This window comes from Oncorhynchus tshawytscha, unplaced genomic scaffold, assembly GCF_018296145.1.
Source record: "Oncorhynchus tshawytscha isolate Ot180627B unplaced genomic scaffold, Otsh_v2.0 Un_contig_237_pilon_pilon, whole genome shotgun sequence".
In the NCBI taxonomy this organism is placed as follows: Eukaryota; Metazoa; Chordata; class Actinopteri; order Salmoniformes; family Salmonidae; genus Oncorhynchus; species Oncorhynchus tshawytscha.
The window spans coordinates 273,456-292,406 of NW_024609779.1; the positions used below are offsets into that span (position 1 = coordinate 273,456).

The 18,951-nt window shown below is 47.2% G+C and overlaps 1 protein-coding gene across 3 annotated transcripts in view; it reads left to right on the forward strand.

Moving 5' to 3' along the window:
- The first annotated feature begins 12,108 nt into the window (after nucleotides 1-12,108).
- slc15a1b (solute carrier family 15 member 1b) overlaps nucleotides 12,109-18,951 on the forward strand; it is an 85,506-nt gene continuing 78,663 nt past the window's right edge. For 2 of the 3 annotated variants that reach the window (XM_042317958.1, XM_042317956.1), the window contains exon 1: nucleotides 12,109-12,160. In XM_042317958.1, coding sequence (XP_042173892.1) covers nucleotides 12,124-12,160 — 37 coding nt within the window. In that variant the 5' untranslated portion in view covers nucleotides 12,109-12,123. The remainder of the gene's footprint in view (nucleotides 12,161-18,951) is intronic. The other variant, XM_042317955.1, reaches the window with a different exon arrangement.

Sequence of the window (18,951 nt, forward strand, 5' to 3'; positions counted from 1 at the left end):
CTGAGGTAGGCTTCATACAGCTAACCCTGACCCCTGACCTGAGGTAGGTGTCATACAGCTAACCCTGACCCCTGACCTGAGGTAGGCTTCATACAGCTAACCCTGACCCCTGACCTGAGGTAGGCTTCATACAGCTAACCCTGACCCCTGACCCTTGACCTGAGGTAGGCGTCATACAGCTAACCCTGACCCCTGACCTGAGGTAGGCTTCATACAGCTAACTCTGACCCCTGACCTGAGGTAGGCTTCATACAGCTAACCCTGACCCCTGACCTGAGGTAGGCTTCATACAGCTAATCCTGACCCCTGACCCTTGACCTGAGGTAGGCGTCATACAGCTAACCCTGACCCCTGACCTGAGGTAGGCGTCATACAGCTAACCCTGACCCCTGACCTGAGGTAGACTTCATACAGCTAACCCTGACCCCTGACCTGAGGCAGGCTTCATACAGCTAACCCTGACCCCTGACCTGAGGTAGGCGTCATACAGCTAACCCTGACCCCTGACCTGAGCTATATACAGGGAGTACCAGTACCAGATCAATGTGGAGCTATATACAGGAAGTACCAGATCAATGTGGAGCTGTATACAGGAAGTACCAGATCAATGTGGAGCTATATACAGGAAGTACCAGATCAATGTGGAGCTGTATACAGGAAGTACCAGATCAATGTGGCGCTATATACAGGAAGTACCAGATCAATGTGGAGCTATATACAGGGAGTACCAGTACCAGATCAATGTGGAGCTGTCTTTCACCGGCCAGTACATCCACCCTTAAGCCGGATGACGCTGGGCCAATAGTGCGTCGCCTCACAGGTCTCCCGGTCGCAGGGCCATGCAGTCGTTGGTGAACAGGGAGTACAGGAGGGAACTGAGGGGCCCCTGGGTTGAGGATCTGTGTGGCGGATGTGTTGTTGCCTTTCCTCACCATATGGGGGCGGCCCATCAGGAAGTCCAGGATCTTGTCCAGATGGGAGAGGGCAGTGGGGAGCCTCTTGTCCAGATTGGAGAGGGCAGTGGGGAGCCTCTTGTCCAGATTGGAGAGGGCAGTGGGGAGCCTCTTGTCCAGGTGGGAGAGGGCAGTGGGGAGCCTCTTGTCCAGATGGGAGAGGGCAGTGGGGAGCCTCTAGTCCAGATGGGAGAGGGCAGTGGGGAGCCTCTTGTCCAGATGGGAGAGGGCAGTGGGGAGCCTCTAGTGTAGATGTGTGTCATGACCTGCCTTTCAAAGCACTCCATCATTACAGATGTGAGTGCTACAGGGCGATAGTCAATTAGTCAGGTTACCTTGGAGCTCTTGGGAACAAGGGTTGTCTCTGATAGCTAGGGGGTGGTTTGGTGCTGTGGACTAAAACACCTGTGCAAGGGTTAAGGGTTGTCTCTCTGCTCATGGTACATTCCTTAGATAAGATCCCCTCAGAGGTTCCTGATAACAGCTCTTTTCTCCTAGTCTTCTCCTGATAACAGCTCTAATACTGGAGTCTGACTGGAGGTCACACGTTATGCAATTATGTATTTTGGTTAGGTCAGGGTGTGACATGGGTGATGTATGTGTTGTTGTACTGTCTAGGGGTTTTGTAGGTGTCACAAATATCACCGGAGGTGGCTCCCCTTCCTGCTCGGGTGGCGCTCGGCGGTCTATTAGCTGCCACTGAAGGTGGCTCCCCTTCCTGCTCGGGTGGCGCTCGGCGGTCTATTAGCTGCCACTGAAGGTGGCTCCCCTTCCTGCTCGGCGGTCGTCGTGGCCGGTCTATTAGCTGCCACTGAAGGTGGCTCCCCTTCCTGCTCGGGTGGCGCTCGCCGGTCTATTAGCTGCCACTGAAGGTGGCTCCCCTTCCTGCTCGGGTGGCGCTCGGCGGTCGTCGTCGCCGGTCTATTAACTGCCACCGATCCCTTTTTCCTTTTCGTTTGTTTTTGTCTAATTGTTTTCACCTGTTCCTTTTTGGGGTTTTGGGATGGGTGTTATTTAAGTTCGTTCTGCCCGCTGGTGTTTGTGCGGGCTTGTTGGTTGTTACGTCTGGTGATGTATCGTGTTTTGTTTTGGGTTTTCGCTGTCCAGTGTGCATCTAGGTTTTGGGTTGGTTTAGCGCCAGTGTTTTAGGGCATTCACCCATGTTTTGGACCTGGTACGTTTTGAAGGACATTAAAGCGTTTTCCCGTATACTTCGCTCTCTGCATCTGACTCCTCACTCATTTCACTCACCCATCGTTACAGTAGGTTTATGGGGTTGTTTACCATCTAGGTGTTTATGTATGTCTATGTTTGCCTAGATTGGTTCTCAATTAGAGGCCGCTGTTTATCGTTGTCTCTGATTGGGAACCATATTTAGGCAGCCATCTTCTTTGGGTATTTTGTGGGTTATTGTCTATGTGATGTTGCATGTTTGCACTCAGTTTTGTCCATCATTACTTTAAGACATGAAGGTCAGTCCATCATTACTATAAGACATGAAGGTCAGTCCATCATTACTATAAGACATGAAGGTCAGTCCATCATTACTATAAGACATGAAGGTCATGAAGTTTCTTCAAGTGCCGTCGCAAAAACCATCAAGCGCTATGATGAAACTGGCTCTGATGAGGACCGCCACAGGAAAGGAAGACCCAGAGTTCCCTCTGCTGCAGGGAGACCCAGAGTTACCTCTGCTGCAGGAAGACCCAGAGTTCCCTCTGCTGCAGGTAGACCCAGAGTTCCCTCTGCTGCAGGTAGACCCAGAGTTCCCTCTGCTGCAGGTAGACCCAGAGTTCCCTCTGCTGCAGGTAGACCCAGAGTTCCCTCTGCTGCAGGTAGAGCCAGAGTTCCCTCTGCTGCAGGTAGACCCAGAGTTCCCTCTTCTGCAAGAAGACCCAGATTTACCTCTGCTGCAGGTAGACCCAGGGTTACCTCTGCTGCAGGAAGACCCAGAGTTACCTCTGCTGCAGGAAGACCCAGAGTTCCCTCTGCTGCAGGTAGACCCAGGGTTACCTCTGCTGCAGGTAGACCCAGGGTTACCTCTGCTGCTGAGGATAAGTTCAGTAGAGTTTCCAGCCTGTCTAAACACACCATTTATATCCTGTTCATACATACGCACTATATACTGTCTATACGCACCAATTTATAAGGTCTAAACACATTATACACTATACATACTGTCTATACGCACCATTACATCCTGTTTATACACACCATTACATCCTGTATATACACACCATTATATCCTGTCTATACGCACCATTACATACTGTCCATACGCACCATTACATCCTGTTTATACACACCATTACATCCTGTCTGTACATACACCATTACATCCTGTCCATACTGTCTATACACACCATTACATCCTGTCCATACTGTCCATACACACCATTACATCCTGTCCATACTGTCCATACACACCATTACATCCTATCCATACTGTCTATACACACCATTACATCCTGCCTATACACACCATTACATCCTGTCCATACTGTCTATACACACCATTACATACTGTCCATACTGTCTATACACACCATTACATACTGTCTATACACACCATTACATCCTGTCCATACGGTCTATACACACCATTACATACTGTCTATACACACCATTACATCCTGTCCATACTGTCTATACACACCATTACATCCTGTCCATACGGTCTATACACACCATTACATACTGTCCATACACACCATTACATCCTGTCCATACTGTCTATACACACCATTACATACTGTCTATACACACCATTACATCCTGTCCATACTGTCTATACACACCATTACATCCTGTCCATACTGTCTATACACACCATTACATACTGTCTATACACACCATTACATCCTGTCCATACTGTCTATACACACCATTACATCCTGCCCATACTGTCTATATACACCATTACATACTGTCTATACACACCATTACATCCTGTCCATACTGTCTATACACACCATTACATCCTGTCCATACTGTCTATATACACCATTACATACTGTCTATACACACCATTTTATCCTGTCCATATGGTCTATACACACCATTACATACTGTCCATACACACCATTACATCCTGTCCATACTGTCTATACACACCATTACATCCTGTCCATACTGTCTATACACACCATTACATACTGTCTATACACACCATTACATCCTGTCCATACTGTCTATACACACCATTACATCCTGTCCATACTGTCTATATACACCATTACATACTGTCTATACACACCATTACATCCTGTCCATACTGTCTATACACACCATTACATACTGTCTATACACACCATTATATACTGTCTATACACACCATTATATACTGTCTACACACACCATTATATACTGTCTATACACACCATTATATACTGTCTACACACACCATTATATACTGTCTATACACACCATTATATACTGTCTACACACACCATTATATACTGTCTATACACACCATTTTATACTGTCTACATGCACCATTATATACTGTCTACACACACCATTATATACTGTGTATACACACCATTATATACTGTTTACACACACCATTATATACTGTCTATACACACCATTTTATACTGTCTACACACACCATTATATACTGTCTATACACACCATTTTATACTGTCTACACACACCATTATATACTGTCTATACACACCATTATATACTGTCTACACACACCATTATATACTGTCTATACACACCATTATATACTGTCTATTCAGCTGGACTTTTCAGCTTTATCAAACTGTTCGTCAGTTGACCAGCTTGACTGCTTTTTCAAACTGTCCTTCAGTTGACCAGCTGGACTGCTTTTTCAAACTGTTCTTCAGTTGACCAGCTGGACTGCTTTTTCAAGCTGTCCTTCAGCTGACCAGCTGGACTGCTTTTTCAAACTGTTCTTCAGCTGACCAGCTGGACTGCTTTTTCAAACTGTTCTTCAGCTGACCAGCTGGACTGCTTTTTCAAACTGTTCTTCAGTTGACCAGCTGGACTGCTTTTTCAAGCTGTCCTTCAGCTGACCAGCTGGACTGCTTTTTCAAACTGTCCTTCAGCTGACCAGCTGGACTGCTTTTTCAAACTGTTCTTCAGCTGACCAGCTGACTGCTTTTTCAAACTGTTCTTCAGTTGACCAGCTGGACTGCTTTTTCAAACTGTTCTTCAGTTGACCAGCTGGACTGCTTTTTCAAACTGTCCTTCAGCTGACCAGCTGGACTGCTTTTTCAAACTGTTCTTCAGTTGACCAGCTGGACTGCTTTTTCAAGCTGTTCTTCAGCTGACCAGCTGGACTGCTTTTTCAAACTGTTCTTCAGCTGACCAGCTGGACTGCTTTTTCAAACTGTTCTTCAGCTGACCAGCTTGACTGCTTTTTCAAACTGTTCTTCAGCTGACCAGCTGGACTGCTTTTTCAAACTGTTCTTCAGCTGACCAGCTGGACTGCTTTTTCAAACTGTCCTTCAGTTGACCAGCTGGACTGCTTTTTCAAGCTGTCCTTCAGCTGACCAGCTGGACTGCTTTTTCAAACTGTTCTTTAGTTGACCAGCTGGACTGCTTTTTCAAGCTGTCCTTCAGCTGACCAGCTGGACTGCTTTTTCAAACTGTCCTTCAGCTGACCAGCTGGACTGCTTTTTCAAACTGTTCTTCAGCTGACCAGCTGGACTGCTTTTTCAAACTGTTCTTCAGCTGACCAGCTGGACTGCTTTTTCAAGCTGTCTTTCAGCTGACGAGCTGGACTGCTTTTTCTGGTGGAGGTGGTTTTGTCTGTAGAACATGTAAATGGATGGATGGATCAACAGAAAGATCTGGTGTACTGCAAGAAGAAGTAAACAAGCAGTAGTTTTGGTAAGTGATACGTTTAGTGTTGTTTGTGTGTGGTGTGGTGTGTGTGGTGTGGTGTGTGTGGTGTGGTGTGTGGTGTGTGTTGTGGTGTGGTGTGTGTGGTGTGTGTGGTGTGGTGTGTGTGGTGTGGTGTGTGTGTTGTGGTGTGTGGTGTGGTGTGGTGTGGTGTGTGTGTTTTGGTGTGGTGTGTGTGGTGTGTGTGGTGTGGTGTGGTGTGTGTGTTGTGGTGTGTGGTGTGTGTGTTGTGGTGTGGTGTGTGTGTTTTGGTGTGGTGTGTGGTGTGTGGTGTGTGTGGTGTGTGTGTTTTGGTGTGGTGTGTGGTGTGTGTTGTGGTGTGGTGTGTGTGGTGTGTGGTGTGGTGTGTGTGTGATGTGGTGGTGTGGTGTGGTGTGTGTGGTGTGGTGTGGTGTGTGTGGTGTGGTGTGTGTGTGTGTGTGTGTGGTGTGGTGTGTGTGTGGTGTGTGTGTGTGTGGTGTGGTGTGGTGTGGTGTGTGTGTGGTGTGGTGTGGTGTGTGGTGTGTGTGTGTGTTTAGTTTAGTTTAGTTTAGTGCTCACCAGCGGATTGAGCACAGCCTGCACCAACCCGTCACTTCCTGTTAGTAGCCGGTTTAGATAGTAGTTAGCCTGTGTAGTAAATAATGCCTCTAACATTAATTTGACAGCTGCATACCCAGCTAACAACAAACGTTCCCACAATTTTAGAGAACATTCCCTAAAGAGTATCATTAGGTCATTAAATTATGTTTTCATAGGAAAGTTTCCAAGAAACCATTCCCTTAATGTAAAATAGAAGTTACCCAGAATGTGGTTACCATGTTCTCAGAACTTAAGATATTAATGTCCTAGAGATGTTTAATGGGAACGCTGCAGGAACATACCTGTGTCCTGTTGTGGGTTAGGAGACGATCCCATCAACGTCCCACCAAACATACACAGAACATGCCTGTGTCCTGTTGTGGGTTAGGAGACGATCCCATCAACGTCCCACCAAACATACACAGAACATGGTTGCCATGTTCTCAGAACATAAGATATCAATGTTCTAGACCAGAGGTTCTTAAACTTTCTCAGCCTGGAACCCAAATTAGAAATTCTGTGTTTTCCTGGGACCCAAGCTAAGGAACATCTGCAACTATATGTAAATATTGGTACATTGCCCTTATGCCTAAAGCAAATGCAATATAGACAAAAACAAATAAACAATTAAATGAAATAGCCATATACAGTAAATAGCTATTCATGTTTATTTTCCCCCATTAAACTGAACAGTTAATTCTGAACTGGAACAAACTGATTGATCACATCACACAGATGCATAACAGAATATACACAGGCCCTAAGTAACAGACCAGATGAAAAATGATCAGGCCTACTGTTATATCTTACTGTAGAAAATATTGTTGAGAGAAAGTCTAGGTTGGAGCTGTTGCTGTTAAAATAGAAGTCGTCATTTTTATTGTGAAGTGGAATAAATTGATGGATCCAGTCTGTATCGCATCCGGCTGTGAAGTGGAATAAACTGATGGATCCAGGCTGTATCGCATCCGGCTGTGAAGTGGAATAAACTGATGGATCCATCCTGTGTCGCTTCCGGCTGTGATTGGGAGTTCCATAAGGCACTAATTATCCCAGCGTCGTCCAGGTTTGGCCGGATGTAGGCTGTCATTAAGTTAAAGGTTCAATTTAAAATAAAAATATATTTTAAAAACAATCAGATGGATGTACTGTAGATCAGAAAACACACACATAGTCCTAATGAGAGGTGTGTTGCTGGTTGAAGTTTTCAACAAGCAGGTCTATTCTGGGTTCAGTTTGACAGTGTGGAGAACCCTGACGGACATGGGCATGTGGTGCCAAACTGGACCAGAACATCTACTGCTTTCTCAGGCAGGCAGGAGACCACTTCCTGTTGTAGATGAACAACCCAGAACCGGTTCTCATTCAGGCAGAGACCCCTTCCTGTTGTAGATGAACAACCCAGAACTGGTTCTCAGGCAGGCAGGAGACCACTTCCTGTTGTAGATGAACAACCCAGAACCAGTTCTCAGGCAGGCAGGAGACCACTTCCTGTTGTAGATGAACAACCCAGAACCGGTTCTCAGTCAGGCAGAGACCCCTTCCTGTTGTAGATGAACAACCCATAACTGTGTGAGTGTGTTCTCAGTCAGGCAGAGACCACTTCCTGTTGTAGATGAACAACCCAGAACTGTGTGAGTGGGTTCTCAGTCAGGCAGAGACCACTTCCTGTTTGTAGATGAACAACCCAGAACTGTGTGAGTGGGTTCTCAGTCAGGCAGAGACCCCTTCCTGTTGTAGATGAACAACCCAGAACTGTGTGAGTGGGTTCTCAGTCAGGCAGAGACCCCTTCCTGTTGTAGATGAACAACCCAGAACCGGTTCTCAGTCAGGCAGAGACCCCTTCCTGTTGTAGATGAACAACCCATAACTGTGTGAGTGTGTTCTCAGTCAGGCAGAGACCACTTCCTGTTGTAGATGAATAACCCAGAACTGTGTGAGTGGGTTCTCAGTCAGGCAGAGACCACTTCCTGTTTGTAGATGAACAACCCAGAACTGTGTGAGTGGGTTCTCAGTCAGGCAGGAGACCCCTTCCTGTTGTAGATGAACAACCCAGAACTGTGTGAGTGGGTTCTCAGTCAGGCAGAGACCCCTTCCTGTTGTAGATGAACAACCCAGAACCGGTTCTCAGTCAGGCAGAGACCCCTTCCTGTTGTAGATGAACAACCCAGAACCGGTTCACAGTCAGGCAGAGACCCCTTCCTGTTGTAGATGAACAACCCAGAACTGTGTGAGTGTGTTCTCAGTCAGGTAGAGACCACTTCCTGTTGTAGATGAACAACCCAGAACCGGTTCTCAGGCAGGCAGGAGACCACTTCCTGTTGTAGGTGAACAACCCAGAACTGTGTGAGTGGTAGGAGAGGGGGCTCTTTAACTTGAACTTTCTTTGCTTTGGTTCCGTCCAGACCTTTTCCCCCAAATTACAGTGTGAAGGAAATAAATTCCCTGTAAACGGTAATATATTCTGCCTCTGTCATCCTTACCTCCACGTCCAAGATCATTTATACCAAGATAACTTAAACCGGAATTGTGGCAAGTGCAGACAAATATGAGCGTCTCTCCAGTTGGTAGCTCTTTCAGGGAAATCCAACCCTTTGCTGCTGCCTACTTTAACAATGTCCCATTCAGCTAATCACGCCCATTGTTACCTTTCGGAAGAGCAACAAGATATCAAACTATGTTATCAATACATAGTTAATCAAAATAAATGAAACAGTAAATGAAACTGGTCACAACTGGTAGGAGTGCTGGGAAACGTGTTACATCATTGGTGCGCCCCCCTGATTCCCATCTTTCAAGAAAAACACATTTTTATTACATCAGATAGATGTGTTGTAAATGCTACCAAATAATGACATTAACAAATACAATGTGAGAGTAGGGTGACTCCCCTAGTGGGTCACGAACCCAGAAGTAGTGTGACTCCCCTAGTGGGTCACGAACCCAGGAGTAGTGTGACTCCCCTAGTGGGTCGCGAACCCAGGAGTAGTTTGACTCCCCTAGTGGGTCGCGAACCCAGGAGTAGGGTTACTCCCCTAGCGGGTCGCGAACCCAGGAGTAGGGTGACTCCCCTAGTGGGTCGCGAACCCAGGAGTAGGGTGACTCCCCTAGTGGGTCGCGAACCCAGGAGTAGTGTGACTCCCCTAGTGGGTCGCGAACCCAGGAGTAGTGTGACTCCCCTAGTGGGTCGCGAACCCAGGAGTAGGGTTACTCCCCTAGTGGGTCGCGAACCCAGGAGTAGGGTTACTCCCCTAGTGGGTCGCGAACCCAGGAGTAGGGTTACTCCCCTAGTGGGTCGCGAACCCAGGAGTAGGGTTACTCCCCTAGTGGGTCGCGAACCCAGGAGTAGGGTTACTCCCCTAGTGGGTCGCGAACCCAGGAGTAGGGCTACTCCCCTAGTGGGTCGCGAACCCAGGAGTAGGGTTACTCCCCTAGTGGGTCGCGAACCCAGGAGTAGGGTTAATATGCCCCACCAACATTTGACAACTATACAAAAAACTGTTGAAATAAAAATGGTTGAAATAAGTAAATCAATCAATGATGAGAGAGAATAGTTAAGTCAACTGATAACTGACACAGACATGGTGGAGTAGCAGCAAGCTCTGAATGACTGTATAAATGAACATGCAGAATGCAAAGTGTGTCAAATATGTCAGTTTAAAACACTATGTTAAAATCACTTTGTGTGGGAGTATCCCTAACCTAAGAGCTGTGAATAGATCAGTGGTTCACCAATCAGGGCCTTGATGGGCTTGGCAGCAGTAACAAGGCTTGCTGTGTAATAAAATATACAGGAATGTTCTTGGAATTTTTCCAGGAAATGGGTCTACAACATGAATATCTTGTTCTGAGAACATGGCACCATGTTCTGTGTATTTTTGATGTGACGTTGAGGTGACGCTCAGGAAACGTTTATAGAACATTAATGTTGTATGTTCTTGACATTCAAATCAAATGTATTTATATAGCCCTTCTTACATCAGCTGATATCTCAAAGTGCTCGACAGAAACCCAGCCTAAAACCCCAAACAGCAGCAATGCAGGTGTAGAAGCACGGTGGCTAGGAAAAACTCCCTAGAAAGGCCAAAACCTAGGAAGAAACCTAGAGAGGAACCAGGCTACGGGGGGTGGCCAGTCCTCTTCTGGCTGTGCCGGGTGGAGATTATAAACCTAGAGAGGAACCAGGCTACGGGGGGTGGCCAGTCCTCTTCTGGCTGTGCCGGGTGGAGATTATAAACCTAGAGAGGAACCAGGCTACGGGGGTGGCCAGTCCTCTTCTGGCTGTGCCGGGTGGAGATTATAAACCTAGAGAGGAACCAGGCTACGGGGGTGGCCAGTCCTCTTCTGGCTGTGCCGGGTAGAGATTATAAACCTAGAGAGGAACCAGGCTACGGGGGGTGGCCAGTCCTCTTCTGGCTGTGCCGGGTGGAGATTCTAACAGAACATGACCAAGATGTTCAAATGTTCATAAATGACCAGCATGGTCAAATAATAGTAAACACGGCACAACCCAAGGGGGGGGCCAACCCAGACGTCAGTGACTAAATCCACTCAAGTGACGCACCCCTCCTAGGGACGGCATGGAAGAGCACCAGTAAGCCAGTGACTCAGCCCCTGTAATAGGGTTAGAGGCAGAGAATCCCAGTGGAGAGAGGGGAACCGGCCAGGCAGAGACAACAAGGGCGGTTTGTTGCTCCAGAGCCTTTCCGTTCACCTTCACACTCCTGGGCCAGACTACACTCAATCATATGACCCACTGAAGAGATGAGTCTTCAATAAAGACTTAAAGGTTGAGACCGAGTCTGTGTCTCTCACATGGGTAGGCAGATTCCATAAAATGGACCTCTATAAGAGAAAGCCCTGCCTCCAGCTGTTTGCTTTGAAATTCTAGGGACAATTAGGAGGCCTGCGTCTTGTGACCGTAGCGTACGTGTAGGTATGTACAGCAGGACCCAATCAGAGAGATAGGTAGGAGCAAGCCCATGTAATGCTTTGTAGGTTAGCAGTAAAACCTTGAAATCAGCCCTTGCTTTGACAGGAAGCCAGTGTAGGGAGGCTAGCACTGGAGTAATATGATCACATTGTTTGGTTCTAGTCAGGATCCTAGCAGCCGTATTTAGCACTAACTGAAGTTTATTTAGTGCTTTATCCGGGTAGCCAGAAAGTAGAGCATTGCAGTAGTCTAACCTAGCAGTAACAAAAGCATAATTTTGGACGGAACATTTCAGATATTTGCAATGTTACGTAGATGGAAAAAAGATGTCCTTGAAACAGTCTTGATATGTTCGTCAAAAGAGAGATCAGGGTCCAGAGTAACGTCGAGGTCCTTCACAGTTTTATTTGAGACGACTGTACAACCATCAAGATTAATTGTCAGATTCAACAGAAGATCTCTTTGTTTATTGGGACCTAGAACAAGTTCTCTCTCCATAGAATTGTTAGCTGGGTAGCTGCCCTGCTCTATTGCAACATAATTTATGGGCCTGTTGATTAGGATCTATTCATTATTATTTCAACCCCTGGCTGAGCTAAGAGATAGTGACGTATATGATGTTCAGGGCTCTGTGGCGTATAGGGTTACAGAGGGTAGGAGAGGATATGTGACGTTGGGACTGAAAGCTGAGAGCTGAGTCTAACGAAATGTCTCTCTCTATTGTGTAAAATAACTTACCCCCCCCCCTCAACGCAACACATCATTGGTGGGGGCTTGTTTGTGTTCTGTGTGTCTCATTCAATGAGACGGGGAAGGCGACAAACACCATGGTTCATCTGTGAGTCACTGGCTAATTCACTGTTTATTCATTCCGTTTGATCTAGTGGTTGAGAGAAATCTGCTGGGTTTAATATACAAAATGAGTGTTTTGAGAGAGAGGGAATAAAGGGAGAACTTCTTTAATACTGTTGACATTAGTTAGATTGAATGAGAAAGTAATGTGTCTTAATGCATTGCTCTTTGTACCAAGATAACACCACCTGGTTAAGAGAAACGTGTTGGTTTATCACTAACTCCCTGAGGCACGTGAGGGTTGTCTGCCAAGGGGCTGATTAGCTGTGACCACGTCACTCAACAGGTATCATCAGCTGATCTGCTGCTTTTCATTCTACTGAATAGGGATGTCAGGGGTTATATACTGTACTAGTCTATCTCTGGTTAAATAGTGAAGTCAGGGGTTATATACTGTACATTACTGTACTAGTCTATCTCTGGTTAAATAGGGATGTCAGGGGTTATATACTGTACTAGTCTATCTCTGGTTAAATAGTGATGTCAGGGGTTATATACTGTACTAGTCTATCTCTGGTTGAATAGTGAAGTCAGGGGTTATATACTGTACTAGTCTATCTCTGGTTAAATAGTGATGTCAGGGGTTATATACTGTACTAGTCTATCTCTGGTTAAATAGTGAAGTCAGGGGTTATATACTGTACTAGTCTATCTCTGGTTAAATAGTGATGTCAGGGGTTATATACTGTACTAGTCTATCTCTGGTTAAATAGTGAAGTCAGGGGTTATATACTGTACTAGTCTATCTCTGGTTAAATAGTGATGTCAGGGGTTATATACTGTTCTAGTCTATCTCTGGTTAAATAGTGAAGTCAGGGGTTATATACTGTACATTACTGTACTAGTCTATCTCTGGTTAAATAGTGAAGTCAGGGGTTATATACTGTACTAGTCTATCTCTGGTTAAATAGTGATGTCAGGGGTTATATACTGTTCTAGTCTATCTCTGGTTAAATAGTGAAGTCAGGGGTTATATACTGTACATTACTGTACTAGTCTATCTCTGGTTAAATAGTGAAGTCAGGGGTTATATACTGTACTAGTCTATCTCTGGTTAAATAGTGATGTCAGGGGTTATATACTGTACTAGTCTATCTCTGGTTAAATAGTGAAGTCAGGGGTTATATACTGTACTAGTCTATCTCTGGTTAAATAGTGATGTCAGGGGTTATATACTGTTCTAGTCTATCTCTGGTTAAATAGTGAAGTCAGGGGTTATATACTGTACATTACTGTACTAGTCTATCTCTGGTTAAATAGTGAAGTCAGGGGTTATATACTGTACTAGTCTATCTCTGGTTAAATAGTGATGTCAGGGGTTATATACTGTTCTAGTCTATCTCTGGTTAAATAGTGAAGTCAGGGGTAATATACTGTACTAGTGTTACGGTTTTCTAGTGGTGATGAAGGAGAGTCAGACCAAACTGCAGCGTGTCGATTGCGATCCATATTTATTAAACAAAACGTAAACACGACTAAAAACTAAACACGACTAAACACTAAACACTACAAAACAATAAACGTAATGAAAACCGAAAACAGCCTATCTAGTGCAAACTAACAGAGAGTACAAGTAAGACACTAAGGACAATCACCCACGACAAACTCAAAGAATATGGCTGCCTAAATATGGTTCCCAATCAGAGACAACGATAAGCACCTGCCTCTGATTGAGAACCACTCCAGACAGCCATAGACCTTGCTAGACAACCCACTAAGCTACAATCCCAATACCACCACCAAAACCCCAAGACAAACACACCACAATTACAAAACCCCCATGCCACACCCTGGCCTGACCAAATACATAAAGATAAACACAAAATACTTTGACCAGGGCGTGACAGAACCCCCCCCCCTAAGGTGCGGACTCCAGAACGCACCTCAAAACAATAGGGAGGGTCCGGGTGGGCGTCTGTCCATGGTGGCGGCTCCGGCGCGGGACGTGGACCCCACTCCTTTAATGTCTTAGTCCCCTCTCCCTTCGTCCCTGGATAGTCCACCCTCGCCGCCGACCATGGCCTAGTAGTCCCCACCCAGAACCCCACTGGACTGAGGAGCAGATCGGGACTGAAGGACAGCTCGGGACCGAGGCAGCTCGGGAGTGAGGGGAAGCTCGGGAGTGAGAGGAAGCTCGGGAGTGAGAGGAAGCTCAGGAGTGAGAGGAAGCTCAGGAGTGAGAGGAAGCTCAGGAGTGAGAGGAAGCTCAGGAGTGAGAGGAAGCTCAGGAGTGAGAGGAAGCTCAGGAGTGAGAGGAAGCTCAGGCAGGTAGATAGATCTACCAGCTCCTGGCTGGCTGGTGGTTTCAGCAGATCCTGGCTGACTGGCAGATCCTGGCTGACTGGCAGATCCTGGCTGACTGGCAGATCTGGAAGAGTCTGGTTGACTGGCAGATCTGGAAGAGTCTGGTTGACTGGCAGATCTGGAAGAGTCTGGTTGACTGGCAGATCTGGAAGAGTCTGGTTGACTGGCAGATCTGGAAGAGTCTGGTTGACTGGCAGATCTGGAAGAGTCTGGTTGACTGGCAGATCTGGAAGAGTCTGGTTGACTGGCAGATCTGGAAGAGTCTGGTTGACTGGCAGATCTGGAAGAGTCTGGCTGACTGGCAGATCTGGAAGAGTCTGGCTGACTGGCAGATCTGGAAGAGTCTGGCTGACTGGCAGATCTGGAAGAGTCTGGCTGACTGGCAGATCTGGCGGCGCTGGGCAGACTGGCGGCGCTGGGCAGACTGGCGGCGCTGGGCAGACTGGCGGCGCTGGGCAGACTGGCGATGCTGGGCAGACTGGCGGCGCTGGGCAGACTGGCGGCGCTGGGCAGACTGGCGGTGCTGGGCAGACTGGCGATGCTGGGCAGACTGGCGACGCTGGGCAGACTGGCGACGCTGGGCAGACTGGGGGCACTGGCGGCGCTGGGCAGACTGGCGGCACTAGCTGCTCCATATAGGCTGACAGCTCTGGCGGCTTCTTACAGACTGACCGCTCTGGCGGCTCCGTGCTGACTGGCAGCTCCTTGCAGACTGGCAGCTCCTTACAGACTGACAGCTCTGTGCAGACTGACAGCTCCGTGCAGACTGACAGCTCCTTGCAGACTGGCAGCTCCATGCAGACTGACAGCTCCTTGCAGACTGGCAGCTCCATGCAGACTGGCAGCTCCATGCAGACTGGCAGCTCCATGCAGACTGGCTGCTCTATGCAGACTGACAGCTCTGGCTGCTTCATGCAGACTGACATCTCTGGCTGCTCCATGTAGACTGGCTGCTTCATGCAGACTGGCAGCTCGGGCTGCTTCATGTAGACTGACAGCTCTGGCTGCTCCATGCGGACTGACAGCTCTGGCTGCTCCATGTAGACTGACTGCTTCATGCAGACTGGCAGCTCGGGCTGCTTCATGTAGACTGACAGCTCTGGCTGCTCCATGCAGACTGACAGCTCTGACTGTTCCATGCAGACTGACAGCTCTGGCTGCTTCATGCAGACTGGCAGCTCTTGCTGCTCCATGTAGACTGGCTGCTTCATGCAGACTGGCAGCTCGGGCTGCTTCATGTAGACTGACAGCTCTGGCTGCTCCATGTAGACTGGCTGCTTCATGCAGACTGGCAGCTCGGGCTGCTTCATGTAGACTGACAGCTCTGGCTGCTCCATGCAGACTGACAGCTCTGGCTGCTCCATGCAGACTGACAGCTCTGGCTGCTTCATGCAGACTGGCAGCTCTGGCTGCTCCATGCAGACTGGCAGCTCTGGCTGCTCCATGCAGACTGACAGCTCTGGCTGCTCCATGCAGACTGGCTGCTTCATGCAGACTGGCAGCTCTGACTGTTCTATGCGGACTGACAGCTCTGGCTGCTCCATGCAGGCTGGCAGCTCTGGCTTCTCCATGCAGGCTGGCAGCTCTGGCTGCGCTGAACAGGCGGGAGACTCCGGCAGCGTAGGAGAGGAGAAAGGCTCTGGCTGCGCTAAACAGGCGGGAGGCTCCGGCAGCGCTGTAGAGGAGGAAGGCTTTGGCTGCGCTAAACAGGCGGGAGACTCCGGCAGCGCTGGAGATGAGGAAAGCTCTAACAGCGCTAGATAGGCGGGAGACTCCGGCAGCGCAGGAGAGGAGAAAGGCTCTGGCTGCGCTAAACATGCGGGAGGCTCCGGCAGTGCTGTAGAGGAGGAAGGCTCTGGCTGCGCTGAACAGGCGGGAGGCTCCGGCAGCGCTGTAGAGGAGAAAGGCTCTGGCTGCGCTAAACAGGCGAGGCACACTGAAGGCCTGGTGCGTGGTGCTGGAACTGGTGGTACTGGATCGAGGACACGCACAGGAAGCCTGGTGCGGGGAGCTGCTACCGGAGGGCTGGGGTGTGGAGGTGGTACTGGATAGACCGGACCGTGCAGGCGCACTGGAGCTCTTGAGCACCGAGCCTGCCCAACCTTACCTGGCTCGATGCCCACTCTAGCCCGGCCGATACGAGGAGCTGGAATATACCGAACCGGGCTGTGCACCCGCACTGGAGACACCGTGCGCTCCACAGCATAACACGGTGCCTGCCCGATCTCTCCAGCCCCCCGGTAAGCACAGGGAGTTTGCGCAGGTCTCCTACCTGGCATAGCCATACTCCCTGTAAGCCCCCCCCCAAGAAATTTTTGGGGCTGACTCCCGGGCTTTCTTGCCAACCGTGTTCCCTCGTATCGCCGGCTCCTCTCTCCGGCTGCCTCTGCTCTCCTAAGTGCCTCCACCTGTTCCCATGGAAGGCGATCCCTTCCCGCCAGGATCTCCTCCCATGTGTAGCAACCCTTGCCATCCAATATATCGTCCCATGTCCAATCCTCATTGCGCCGCTGTTGCTGCCTTTGTTGCCTCTCCTCTTTCGGCTGCTCCTGCCTGTTGACACGCCGCTTGGTCCGTTGGTGGTGGGTGATTCTGTAACGGTTTTCTAGTGGTGATGAAGGAGAGTCGGACCAAACTGCAGCGTGTCGATGGCGATCCATATTTATTAAACAAAACGTAAACACGACTAAAAACTAAACACGACTAAACACTACAAAACAATAAACGTAATGAAAACCGAAAACAGCCTATCTAGTGCAAACTAACAGAGAGTACAAGTAAGACACTAAGGACAATCACCCACGACAAACTCAAAGAATATGGCTGCCTAAATATGGTTCCCAATCATAGACAACGATAAACACCTGCCTCTGATTGAGAACCACTCCAGACAGCCATAGACCTTGCTAGACAACCCACTAAGCTACAATCCCAATACCACCACCAAAACCCCAAGACAAACACACCACAATTACAAAACCCCCATGCCACACCCTGGCCTGACCAAATACATAAAGATAAACACAAAATACTTTGACCAGGGCGTGACAACTAGTCTATCTCTGGTTAAATAGTGATGTCAGGGGTTATATACTGTACATTACTGTACTAGTCTATCTCTGGTTAAATAGTGAAGTCAGGGGTTATATACTGTTCTAGTCTATCTCTGGTTAAATAGTGATGTCAGGGGTTATATACTGTACTAGTCTATCTCTGGTTAAATAGTGATGTCAGGGGTTATATACTGTACATTACTGTACTAGTCTATCTCTGGTTAAATAGTGATGTCAGGGGTTATATACTGTACTAGTCTATCTCTGGTTAAATAGTGATGTCAGGGGTTATATACTGTACATTACTGTACTAGTCTATCTCTGGTTAAATAGTGAAGTCAGAGGTTAAATAATGTACTAGTCTATCTCTGGTTAAATAGTGAAGTCAGGGGTTATATACTGTACATTACTGTACTAGTCTATCTCTGGTTAAATAGTGAAGTCAGGGGTTATATACTGTACATTACTGTACTAGTCTATCTCTGGTTAAATAGTGAAGTCAGGGGTTATATACTGTACATTACTGTACTAGTCTATCTCTGGTTAAATAGTGAAGTCAGCGGTTATATACTGGTACTAGTCTATCTCTGGTTAAATAGTAAAGTCAGGGGTTATATATGGTACTAGTCTATCTCTGGTTAAATAGTGAAGTCAGGGGTTATATATTGTACTCGTCTATCTCTGGTTAAATAGTGAAGTCAGGGGTTATATACTGTACATTACTGTACTAGTCTATCTCTGGGTAAATAGTGATGTCAGGGGTTATATACTATACTAGTCTATCTCTGGTTAAATAGTGATGTCAGGGGTTATATACTGTACTAGTCTATCTCTGGTTAAATAGTGAAGTCAGGGGTTATATACTACACTAGTCTATCTCTGGTTAAATATTGAAGTCAGGGGTTATATATTGTACTCGTCTATCTCTGGTTAAATAGTGAAGTCAGGGGTTATATACTGTACATTACTGTACTAGTCTATCTCTGGTTAAATAGTGAAGTCAGGGGTTATATACTGTACTAGTCTATCTCTGGTTAAATAGTGAAGTCAGGGGTTATATACTGTACTAGTCTATCTCTGGTTAAATAGTGAAGTCAGGGGTTATATACTGTACTAGTCTATCTCTGGTTAAATAGTGAAGTCAGGGGTTATATACTGTACATTACTGTACTAGTCTATCTCTGGGTAAATAGTGATGTCAGGGGTTATATACTACACTAGTCTATGTCTGGTTAAATAGTGAAGTCAGGGGTTATATAATGTACTAGTCTATCTCTGGTTAAATAGTGAAGTCAGGGGTTATATACTGTACTAGTCTATCTCTGGTTAAATAGTGAAGTCAGGGGTTATATACTGTACATTACTGTACTAGTCTCTCTCTGGTTAAATAGTGAAGTCAGGGGTTATATACTGTACATTA